Here is a 12,778-nt window from a genome sequence, read left to right as displayed (position 1 = left end):
TTAAACTTTAAACCACCATGTCGCTTTAGTACAAATGACCTTCCTCTGATCATGCGCAGAATCTTCTGATCATGCGCAAAGTGGAACTACGAACTGGCTTATACGGACATACCATCAAACATAATTCCTTTCATCCACGAAGCCTCTTTTCAACATGAAACAATGGCAGTGTTAGACACCATCAGTGATATCAAATTCTTCAGTTATTATCATACAATTAAAATGACCATAAAAAAACACTATAAAATTCTCCAAAATAATCGCACATTTCATAGAACAAACGGAAGTACTCTACTATTTGGACACACAACATGTATCATTATACATTTTTTTAAAATGAATTATAAAAACGAGTTGTCAAAAAAGGACCAAAGTGGTATATCAAAAACATATTTTGGTCTTTGGTGATTTGGTCACATTGGTTGCATAATATTAATAAAACAATCAAATCGATACCACGTATATCCCGCTCCTGACTGAGAGCGTTTCATAAAATGACTTGTCGGACATTTTATCTGCCAGTTGCCATAGGGACCGAGCGTCTCAGCCAATCAAAATCGAGGGAAGTTTGAAGATCTGACAACTTGTCAGACGAGATATGTTGATGAAACGCTCCCCTAATTCCACTATGTATTCACAAGCACTTGTATACTGTCCATTCGTATGTCTTTACACGATGTATAGACCTTATGCATATGAAATCAGAATTTCATAGCGGATAGCGCCCTCCCTCAGAGGATATAGGAATAGACATAAACCGAGTTGTCAGAGATGCGCCAGCTGCAGATCACCAACGCATGCAAGGCAATGGCTTCAGCCTCTTAGATGGCGACGCGATGACGTCAATGCATGCAGTCTAAACACTGCAAAAACTTTGGTGTTAATATTACACCATGCCCTGTTTCTATATAAAACAACATGAGAAGGGTGTTGAAGATAACACCAATTTAGAATCGACTCCAAGTTGCGTTAACACTTCACCGATTTAGCGATTGCTAGCCCAAGACAAATGAGGCTGCGTAGCACAGTCGGTTAGAGCACCTGTTTCAGAAAAGACCATACAGTATGAGCTCAACGTGAGTGGGTTCGAGTCCTGCTCATGCCGAAAGACATCCATCAAGAGGTTGATGATATAGCGTTGTAACCATGCCTCACCACTGTATTCAGTGCGGGTGTGAATGCAACCGGAAAACACTCTGTCCATCGGAAACAATGCAAATGTTGGTCCCGTGTATAGGAGTCACAACCTATGCACAATAAAAAAATACACTATTTGTCAAAGATTAGGGTGTTCTTCCCATATATTGTACCTGTCATTCCTTGGCAAAATATCTTCATCAGGTCAAGTCCAGTGTTATAGCTACAGTGGACGGCAGTCGGGCCCAACCGGCACAGAAGATTTCTGACCACCACTCATCATGAAAAAAACTGCTTCTGCCCACTACTGATTTCAAATGAAAAGTGTTTCAAAACTAACTCCTTGCAAAGAGGAATTGCACTTGCATTCATTTCCATCTTTAATCATGCTTTAGTTGCATAATTTACATTAAAAATTCTTATATATGGTAAATATTAGTTTATTTTCAAACTTTTGCTCATGTCAGATTGTTATTATATTGATGTTCCTTCACTTTTGGATTTAAGACTTAAACTCGACCTGAAAAAAAACTTTATAATGCCGTAAATATTGACAACCACTAAAATGGGTCTGGCTAGAACACTGGTCAAGTCAAGCAATTGCCACAATAGGCAACACTGCAATTGTGGGCATTGACAGGAAAACAAGATGAGATCAAGGTGGTCTTATATCAAAACCTCTCTGGCAGAGTCTCGATAATGGGCTTATTTCAGATGACATCAGGGCCCCCGTCTTACGAACAATTGCGATTGCAGGGAATTGTTTCATGAAAGTTGTCAGCACTAGCAAGTTTCTTTCTCCGACAGTAACCATAGTAACAGTCAGAGGCCAGTGGTTCTCAGCCAATCAAAAGCAAGGATTTCACTAAAATAGTCAGCGCTGACATCTTTCCTGAAACACCCACCAGATCAACCACAACTATGGAAAGCCAGCAACATCAACATCTAAATTGCATGTTTTGTTCACAATATTTTCAAGATATGCTGAATATTCTTACATTCTTTGTTTTCTTGAAAATTTAGTGTGCTTCTCTTTGTTTACAACTTTGTGCAAAGTTCCTGTAGAAAAAAATCAGGACATTGATGGATTTCCATTCAGTTGAGATAAATCGGATCAATCACGACTCTTTGTAAGACTGGGCCCTGAGGTTTCCGCAGTGTTTAAATCTATCAAACAGTTCAAACCCCGGCCGCGCTAGACCAAAAATCGTTAAAAGATGGGAGTTGCTGCTACCCTGTTCGGCCGTCAACGATTAAAGGGATAGAGCCTTGTTGATCTGGCGCTGCACAGCGGCCTCCGACCCACGATCAATCGGGCAAAGCAAATTTTTGGAGCATTTCATTTTATGTCCATTTCGAACAATAAAATATGGATTTTTCATCTTTCTTTGCTCTCTGCCATTCTTTGTTGTCATTCGGCATTCGACATCATGAAAGTGGTCAATGTTGACAAATTGTCATCCAACAGTTACCATAGTAACAGTCGGATATCAGTGCTTCTCAGCCAATCAACACCAAGGACGGTTGTAAGATCTCACAGCCAGACAGACATCAAACATTGATGAAATACATCCAGGAGAATTAATTCTGACAATGTCCAAATTTTCAAATTGATTGCTCGGTCTGTGAATGTCTAGATGTCTGTTCATGAGCTGAGCAATGTACATGTACCTAAAAAGGCAGATAAATGTATGCATCGTTCTTCAATTGGCTTGGCCTTCACAAGTGGGCCACATCCAAAGCTTTGAATCCCTATCCATTTGATCCAACACCAAATAGAGTAATTTGTCTTTTAAAATACAAATGGCACCTTCTCAATGCACATGAAGGCTATCTTTCAGTCCAGGACCCATTTTAAAAAAAAAATTCTCATTCTTCTTAGGTAGGTTGAATGTTGCCAGTTGTGAAGAATTTCTTGCTGAAGAAATAGATAAATAAAACTAATATATCCACATAGCAAACTTAGAACATCATATACTCTACTGCGTTGATAATTGGTATTAGATCATTATCCCTGCTGAAGCTGAGCCGCCATATAGGCTATACAGCGTTCAAAAAATAAATCCTGCTGGAGTACCCATTCACCTCACCTGGGTCAAGTGCAGCACAGTTTGGATGAATTTCTTGCTGAAAAAAAAACATCATGGCTGGTCATTGAACCCACGACCTACTGCTTGAAAAGGCAAGTCAGAACCACTAGACCATAATGACCCTAAGCTATTTCCAAACAGATTTGAAGTGTGAGAAGATATATTTGTAATACACCACATGACACTGAATACATGTATGTTCATTTCAATCAAAGATGCATAATTATATAATATTGACTGGCAAAAGAATCATATTGGCCCAAGTCTTTACACCAGGGAACATGGTTCTTTTTAAGGGCAATATATTTGTTGTTCCTGAAAGAGGAGCCAGTCAATATTACTATTATTGCCTATACAGCTGTATAATGTCTAATTCAGGAAATTATTTGGAACAATAATGCCGTTTCCGTGTCATTCCTTCTGATTTCAGGTTATTCATGAGCTTGATGAATTAATCTTTGCTAATTAAATGTGCGGTAATTTTGTAACCGTGCAGGCGCGCACCTAGTATTGCGTGCATAGAGCCACACCCAAAAATAACACTTTTTAAACTCTTCAATTAAGACATCAGGCATAGACGTATTGCACAATACTCGTATCTACACTTAAGAAATATTCATTTTGATTTTAAAAAAAGAAAGCACGAAGAAAATTATAGTTTTTATAGCCAACAAAGTTAAAGCTATGGCTTTTCAAATGACTTTGATTAGTGCTCAAAATGGGCAATACAATTTACAGCACAATGAGTGACTACAAATAAATAGAACTGAAAAACCCTGATATTGCAAAAGCACTGATACATGTAGTTTCGAACAGAGGAAATTCACCAGAAAGTTCCAAATTAACGACTAAAAATCTGAATTCATCTTCAAAGCTGAAACCTCAACCCCTGAGAATAATTTAGAACAAGAGATATCAGAAATGGGGAATCTTCTCCCGCAAACTTTGCTCTTTGTATCCATCCATAATAGTCACAATATCCTGCCTTGTACAGCACATCACATTACCACGTAACGTCTCCATGCCCTAACACAGGCATCTGGATAAAGTTTTACCCTGGCATTTGTTTAACTCTTTGCCCGCTACGAACAGAATCACTCGTGCGCCACATTTATTTCAAGGTGAAACCTAAAGATATTCAGCTCACAATAGCTTTTGATTGGTTAACTGTAAAGAAAAAGCTTTGCGTGTACACAGTACAATGCGATGCACACATCACTAGCGTGTATGTGTGTATGAACAATAGACTTAATGCACGCTGTGTGTATTGTGAATAGAATGTGACTGGATTCTAACGTGGCAGTCTGCTGCATGTGACACTGGTCGAACAAAGCGGGCAGAGTTATTTAGCCCGACAGCCTTTTATAGCACACAAGATGGATCAATAAACACATTTGCCTTTGTGAAACCATCAATAAGAGTGAACACATGAATTAGCTTCCAATAATGAAGTCAAGGCCGGCCTCTCGGCCACACTTTCCCAGCCTAGGTCTCGGGCCGAGCCACCTGTACAAAGTCTACAGGAGAATGATTTTTCACTAGCCTCGTGATTCGGAAGTGCCAGCCTCGGATACACATCCCTGGTAACTTCCCACACATCCATCATTATAAAAGAACGAGTACATTCATTCAGTATATTGCACAGCTGTCTCCTACATCTATGACTAGTAAACGTACATTTCGAGTTATACCGCAGTCATACAAACAAAACCGATGGCTCCAAATCAATAGAAGCTTTGATGTTAGTTTCAACGACAAACCAACGATCGGTTTTGGAGTCAGTTTCGTCGGTGTGACGGTAGCATTACAGTGCATGTAGGTGTTGATCAATAAAGCCTTGGGCCCATCTTACAAAGAGTTACGATTGATCCAACCAATCTCGACTGTATAGAAATCCATCCATACCATCATCAAAGAATGTGATATATTAAACAGACATCCTGTAATCAACCAAAAGTTCATGGCTTCCGTATGGCTTTGATTTTAGAATAATACTAGCGATAACACAGTTCTTGTGTAGCGCACATCACATCATGACATAATGTCCCTATGAACTTCCAAAGAACTTGGATATTATTACCCTGGCTTTAGCCCAGCAGCAACAACTCCAGCAGCCTTTCACGGCGCGGAGGCATTTCAAGGAATAACTTCCTGCCAGGTAGCCATTCATCTCACCTGGGTTAAGTGCAGCACAATGTGGATCCATTTCTTGCTCAAGGAAAATACGCCATGGCTGGGATTTGAACCCACGAGCCTCAGTTTCAAAGTCAGAAGACTAATCCACTGCGCCACAACCCTCCATGTTGGGCCTCTAAGTTGCCTCATGCATAAAATTGCATGACTGTAAACAACACACCGGTAAATGCAAACATCGTGGCCCGTAGCCGCCTAGGATGCCCCCCCCCCCTCAAAAAACAAAACAAAGACTAAGCCATCATACGATAATTGTCTCACACGTTAATGAGGCATTATTGACCAACCATAAGGCAAATTGTTTTATGACTTTTTTTTTCCTGGATTCATTGTTTACTTTAGTCAGCCCACCTCAGTGTCCGCTTTGAAACACCCGTATAAAGCGTCCTACAAATGTTAGCATTATTATTATTATTAATATCATGATGATTGATTGCATGTGTAGGTCATACTGTACAATCAATAATACAAATCAACTTATACAATCAATAACTAAAGCTCTGTGTTATACAGGCCAGACCATTCCTTGAGCCAGTCGCAAGTTTCCGAGCAGTGCTATCATTTTCATAGAGGTATAAATAAAACATATTACATATTTAACATTCCGTGTTACACTGAGCTTTCAGCTTCTACCGTCGGAACCCGAGGCGTTGGAAGATCGAAAACTATGGGGGGATTGCACGGACGGTAATGAACATCACATATTGCAGCATTGACGAACGTCGTTTGGCCATCTGTCGTGACCCCGTAGCCCTCGTGGATGTGGCCGAAGACGTGGTATTTTGGGCGGACACGTCGCTGGACGGTAGACAAGAGCTCCACACACCCCGCCCGACAGCCGTTGCTTGCTAGATCCCCATGACCTACAAGAGGACAAGGAGGAAAAGATAGTTTTCAATGCATATAAGATACCAGTATTTCTGACAATATATTTTTTTGAAATTTTTGTTAGAATACTCCTCAGGCAGTGTACATGGTCATGGCATTATCCGATGACTAGGGTAAGGATATTTCTGTAAAAATCTTAGAGAAGTCGTTCCGATGTATTAAAGATAAATACCAGTTGTGGTAACGATCTCCAAATGAGTTCAACCAGAATCCAAGAAAATGACCACCCAAGTGTTTGTATGTATAAATAAAAAGATATGTGCCCATTGGGTCTGGAAAAAAATGTGTAATTGCTGAGAAATGAGCAAAATAAGGATGGAATTCCATAAAATGTTGAGTATTTTTCCAACCAATATGCCCAAATTTGCCTTTTTATGTTAGTTATCAGTTTTCAGCTAAGATTTCATGATTTCACAAAGATGTGTTGATTTCAATGTACCAATCTAAATATATGATAATATGGTGGTAATTATTAAACCTTGACTTTGAAAGCTTTCTCATGAAATAATTGTTAGCTGCAGTCACTTTCTTTTACCTTTAAGCTCCATATAAAAGCTTAATATCATCATCACATGCTATTACATTCATCTAAAAATGCTCAATACTTACATGGCAATTGCTTCAGTTGTATCAAGTTCATGCGATGTTATAAGTTATACTGCACAATACTTAGTGCTAACAGTGCATGTAGATTCAATAACCCAAGAGACACAATAATCAGGGGCCTGTTTCATAAAGAGTTATGGTACAACTGTTGGAACTTTGACATTACGGCAACTACCATGGTAACATGGCTCAGAAGCCAATCAAAATCAAGGGTACCATGGTAGTTGCCATAATGGCAAAGTTACAACAGTATGTTGTAACTCTTTATGAATTGGGACCCAGGTCTGAAATGTGGTATCATACTGTCTGCTACAAAACCAAAGGCTGCAAAATTCAATCAGAACTCTAAAAAAAAAAAACCATGACTGGTCGTGAGGGAATTACTAAAACCTCTTTCTATAAGGCCTACTATTTAAATAGTCGGACTTAATTCTTAAGATCACTGCTCGAAAAAAAGAGCAGTCAATATTTGTTTCATGTACCAATTACAATTTGTGCAGGGCAATGGTAGAAAATGCTGTCCTGCTAAAATAAAGTCAATTGGCATATAAATAAAAATACTGGGCATTATTATCGTTATACTACACATAAATTTACCAAGTGGTGGCCCATGGGTAATCAGAATGTCAGTATCCTCAGGAATCTTGTTCCATTTATCTAGAAGGGCTTGGCCTCTGGGTAAATTAAAACCCCAATCGCAGAACACTGGTTGCCTGTAAACAAAGAAAGAAAAGATAGTAAGAACAAAAAATACAATAACTAGAAGATATCACCAGTTTGAGAAAGGCTGATTGCTTTTCTGTGCCTGGCGAAGCAACAAACCAATAAACTAAACGAAAGTCAAAGGAACTATTTCCATGTCCCAAATATTTGAAATAAAAAAATTTGAATGGCACGCAAAATATCCATAGCCAATTCAGTGGATTTGCAATATGGTACGCCATCTATCGGTTGCAGCGAACGGGCAAAATTTCTTCAGGGTCGACATCAGGTGCAGGCAGCGCACAGTGCTAGTGTACTCTTACATGACTGTGATGCTTCAAATATGAAAACCATATGGCAAGAATTCACAAAAAAACGGTCAAAATCTTGCAAAGAAATACAGGGGCAAATTTCTCTCCCACCTCCTGGACCCTTATGAACAGCTTAATACAGTCGAGCGTGTCGGCTAGCGCTGAAAAAATAGCACGCATGCATGCACTTGAATACTAGCGCGCCCCACAGATGTAGACTTTTTCCAATGAGGCATTGCGAATTTCCGCCAGTCCACTGCAATTGATAGATGGCGCACCGTATTGTGGATCCACCTAATTAGAGGGTAATGAGGCAAATCAACAGGGCAACCAAAGCAATGTGGGGGCGTCGTGGTCTAGTGGTTACGACTCTTGTCTTTCAATTGGAGGGATGTGGGTTCGAATCCAAGCCATGGCGTATTTTCTTCAGCAAGAAATTAACCCGCATTGTGCTGCACTCGACCCAGGTGCGGTGAATGGGTACCCGGTAGGAAGAAATTCCTCGAATGCTCGAGCGCCCGATCAAGGTAGCCGTGCTAAAGCTGGGGTAATAATAATATAATCAAGTTAAGCAGGGCCCGCTGGAAGAACAGTTTTTAGAACTGAAGTGGCTACCCTGGGTAAAATATGACGTTATTATTGTTATTAGGGCCTATCATTATAGACACCCCTTAATCCTCATAATCTCATAAAAAAGTAGACAAGAAAGTAGATCAGGGGAAGGGTGTACATTTAAGGGCCGGGAGTAAAACTAGAACAATCAATGAATTTGATATAGAGATTTAAAAAAAACTGAAACAAAACGGAAGCAAGCCAGAAAGATAGTGCTAAAAATCTCTTACATTTACAAAGAGATAGACAGCCAGAAATGGAGACAATTCACCAAATAAAGAGAGAAGAAGAGACATTATTAAGAGCTTGAGGGCTGTAACTATAAATCATATAGGAAGAATAGAAAAGAACAAAAATACAAAAAGGAGAAAATCAGAAAAGAGTGAGTTACCATGGTGATCCATAGATCTTGAATCCCATCACATGTGTCTGAGAGTCTTCTAAGTAGGTACAGTTTGTAAGTAGAGATCGAATTTCCTTCCATTCATTTTTCTTGAGTCCTGTGCCAAAAGAAATAATATTGAAATATAAATTAAAGTCAAATTCCACTTGTTACAATCTTACAATCATTTAAAAGAGAATCCTATAAAATGTGTTTGCATGTAATATGAAAAATATGTGTCAAATAGTTCTGGTAGAAAATGTGAAATTAATGAGACATTTCAAGCCAGATATCAGGTCTTTTTCCAAGCAATAATAATACATTGTCCCATGTGTGCTTATCCATGTTGGTTATCTTCTGTGTGGTTATTTTGCAAGATTATATACTGAAATTTATTCGGTCCATTCCATGCTCGAGAAGGTGTTTTACATAAACAAAAAAATATATATTTATATCTTCTATTTAGATAAGGCACCAAATCAAATTAAAATCTGTAAATTTATCGAACAAAAAATACTTTTAGTTTCAAATCCTTCACACCAGGTACTGTACAATCTTTTCGGGGCACATGCATTAATATAATCTACAGACTAAGTATTTTTAAATGGGGCTTGTGCCATCACATCGGGGGCCCGTAACACAAAGCTTAGCAATGATCGTAGAACATTTTTCTACGGTTGATTCCATTGACTACAATGTACAATTGATCGTGAAAATCAATCGTACGATTAATCGCTAAGGCCCCCATTCCACAGAACGGAGACCGTTGAAAGACCACTGAAAGACTTAAAATTGATGAGGTCTTACAGCGGTCTTCAAGATCACTGAAATTTGTCATCTCTGTGGAATGGCTCAGAAAGACCCCTCAAAGAACTCTGAAAGACTGATGGATATTTCTTGTCTTACTGGTCTTAGAGTAGTCTTACAGAGATCTTTCAATGGTCTTTCAGAGATCTTTTATGCAACAAGTGATCTTTCAGAATTCTTTCCATGGACTTTGCCTGGTCTTTCAATGGTCTTTCAATGATCTCTCAGGAGTCTTACAGTGATCTCCGCAAAAATCTTGTGAGACTGCCGAAAGATCATTGAAAGACTATTAAGACCTTTGAAAGTTCATCGAAGGACTGCTGAAAGACCGCTGAAAGACCACTGAAAGACCTTTTTCTTGTAAGACCGTTGTAAGACTGTTTTGAACCGTTTCAAAAAGTTTTGGAGCCCATGAAGACCACGAAGACCGCTGAAAGATTGGTCAGGACTCGTATAAGACCTCAAAGACCATTGTAGGTTCATTGAGAGACCTCTGTAAGATCGACCAAAATTCATGGTCTTTGAAAGGTCTTTCAGCGGTCTTGCTCTCTGTGGAATGGCCCCTTAACCTTTGTGTTACGGGACCAAGGTTATTGTGTCTGGTCAGGAAATAGATTAACCTGACCTTCATGTAAAGGGCTCCCTCCATTCCTGAACCATCGGGTCCAGTATGCCCGACCAGTTGAGAAAAGGGCCCCCTTAAATTCCGAAAGGTCAGGTCCAAATTACTTAATTTGCGAAAATTACAGTCAAATATAGAAAAAGTTGGGTAAGCTGGACCCGATGTTTCTAGAATTTTTTGGGGGGCCCAATATGATGGTAGAAGCCAAAATGGAATGGTGACATGTACTTTTGGGGGATTTACTCAAGCTTAAAGGGATGCTCCGGGCTGAGAATATTTATATCTAAATAAATAGATTAAAATTCACAAAGCAAAATGCTGAAATTTCATCTAAATCGGATTACAAATAACGAAGTTATTGAATGTTAAAGTTTAGCGTAATTTTGTGAAAACAGTTATATGCACGTCGTCATGAATATTCACTAGGTGGGCTGATGATGTCACATCCCCACTTTCCTTTTTCTTATGTTATTACATGAAATCATAAATGTTCTATTTTTGTTCATGCATGTGTAAATGATATGTCTCCATTATGATAAATTAAGTTGCGGCAGTAAATAACTAATGCACGTAATCACTTGTCAAACCAATTGTTTTAATTCTTGGTAGAAATCTTTTTGAATAAACCTAATTTCATATAATAAAATACAAAAGAACAAGTGGGGATAGACATCATCAGCCCACTTAATGAATATTCTTGAAGACAAGACTAGAACTGTTTCACTGGAATAATGCAAATCTTTGAAATTCAATAACTTTGTTATCTGATTTTGATCAAATTTTCAGCACTTTACTCTCGACTGTATATTGTGCTCTATTTATGCAAGCATGAATATTTTCAGCCTGGAGCATCCCTTTATTAAAGATGTACATGTTTGGGGAAAATTCATCAAAATGTAAAAAGTTTTTATTAGAATTTCAATTTTTAAATTTATGATGTCATATTCGAGCAGCTTCCCATGTTATCATGAATTTAATACAAAAATCAATAAAATGTCATTTTCAAAAAAAAAAAGAAAATTGTTTTTATTGTACCTTCAAGTGCTATATATCAACAGACAGAGAATTTCATACCGGCTCTTGACAGAAGAAAATTTTAATTTTCATGAACTACATGTATAAAAAAAAAAATGGAATTCATACATTCTACATCATATAACATTTGGGACAGCTACATGTACTCGTATATGACGTCACAAATCAAAAACTTAAAATTTGAATTACTTTCTTAATCTTTCATGGATTTTCCTCAAATCTTCACCAATATCTTTTTATAATTTTTTCTGGCATTTTTTAATAACTTTTCATCAGGGTGAACTTCCCCCCTTTTAAAGTGCAAACTTGCAAGAGTGTGACAGGGTTACCTTCAAACGCTGAGGCAAAGCTCATGAAGACATGGCTATTCCTTTCTGACATGAGCTGTTGATCAAAGGTAAGTTCATGGTTACCTGCGATGACGATCTTGTGGCGATGAGGTAGTGTACCTGTAGGATAATATAAAAATATATAATAATAATAATGTGGATCGTTGTAGCCCAGTGGATTAGTCTTCTGACTTTGAAACAGAGGGTCGTGGGTTCGAATCCCAGCCATGGCGTAATTTCCTTCAGCAAGAAATTTATCCACATTGTGCTGCACTCAACCAAGGTGAGGTAAATGGGTGCCCGGCAGGATTAATTCCTTGAATGCACTGAGCGCTGAAAGGCAGCTTGAGCTAAAACAAGGGTAATAATATTAGTAAACACTGCACCTCGGAATAGATTATTTCTAGATAGATGGCGCTATATGAATGCATATTATAATATACCAGGCTTTGAGTAAGTATACTGTTTAGCTGGACTTATTTGTCTGAGGTTGGACTGGCATTACTATTTTGTCATATAATATACTGTCATATAATACATTGATTATCTCATTTGCATACCGAAACTTTAAACCATCATAACTTTTGCATCTGATTTTTGATAAAATTTTGGGCATTATGCTAGTTTGATAAAAATTTACTCTTTCCATTCAAATAAACTTTTTCGCTGAGGTGGACTTGCCTATTTTTTTTACAAAATATATGATTTTGCCAATTTGAGGATTAAAGACAAAAAACGATTTACATGGAACCCTTCCAAAAGCACTGTACCTCTACATGTAGTGTTTAAAGGGCCAGCAGGCACAGGTTTATACAGCAAATGTCCTCACATATTAAAGAGACATCGATTGATCACTTGCTAGAGAACGATCGCTGAATGCTTAAAGGTAGACTACTCATGAATTTACAATTAGGTAAAATCCCTTTCCTTGGATTTCCATTCAACATCCATCTGATGGGATTGAAATAAATACTGTACCTTGAAAAAGAGGTTTAATAATTAATTTCTTAAGAACACCTTCAGCTCATCAGCAAATAAAGGGCTGACTGTGAATCATTATTCAA

The 12,778-nt window shown here is 38.2% G+C and overlaps 1 protein-coding gene across 1 annotated transcript; it reads right to left on the bottom strand.

Annotated features, from left to right (window-relative positions):
• Window positions 1-2,468: 2,468 nt before the first annotated feature.
• LOC129282406 (metallophosphoesterase domain-containing protein 1-like) lies at window positions 2,469-11,958 on the bottom strand. Its single transcript, XM_054918302.2, has 4 exons — window positions 11,715-11,958; window positions 8,931-9,039; window positions 7,512-7,627; window positions 2,469-6,283 (listed from the first exon to the last, which is right to left on the bottom strand). The coding sequence occupies exons 1-4, from the start codon at window positions 11,941-11,943 to the stop codon at window positions 6,030-6,032; spliced, it is 708 nt and encodes a 235-aa protein (XP_054774277.2). The 5' UTR covers window positions 11,944-11,958; the 3' UTR covers window positions 2,469-6,029.
• Between the last annotated feature and the right edge of the window lie 820 nt (window positions 11,959-12,778).

Source organism: Lytechinus pictus, chromosome 19, assembly GCF_037042905.1.
Source record: "Lytechinus pictus isolate F3 Inbred chromosome 19, Lp3.0, whole genome shotgun sequence".
In the NCBI taxonomy this organism is placed as follows: domain Eukaryota; kingdom Metazoa; phylum Echinodermata; class Echinoidea; order Temnopleuroida; family Toxopneustidae; genus Lytechinus; species Lytechinus pictus.
The sequence above is the reverse complement of the archived record's forward strand: the minus strand, read 5'-3'. Positions and strand labels throughout refer to the sequence as shown.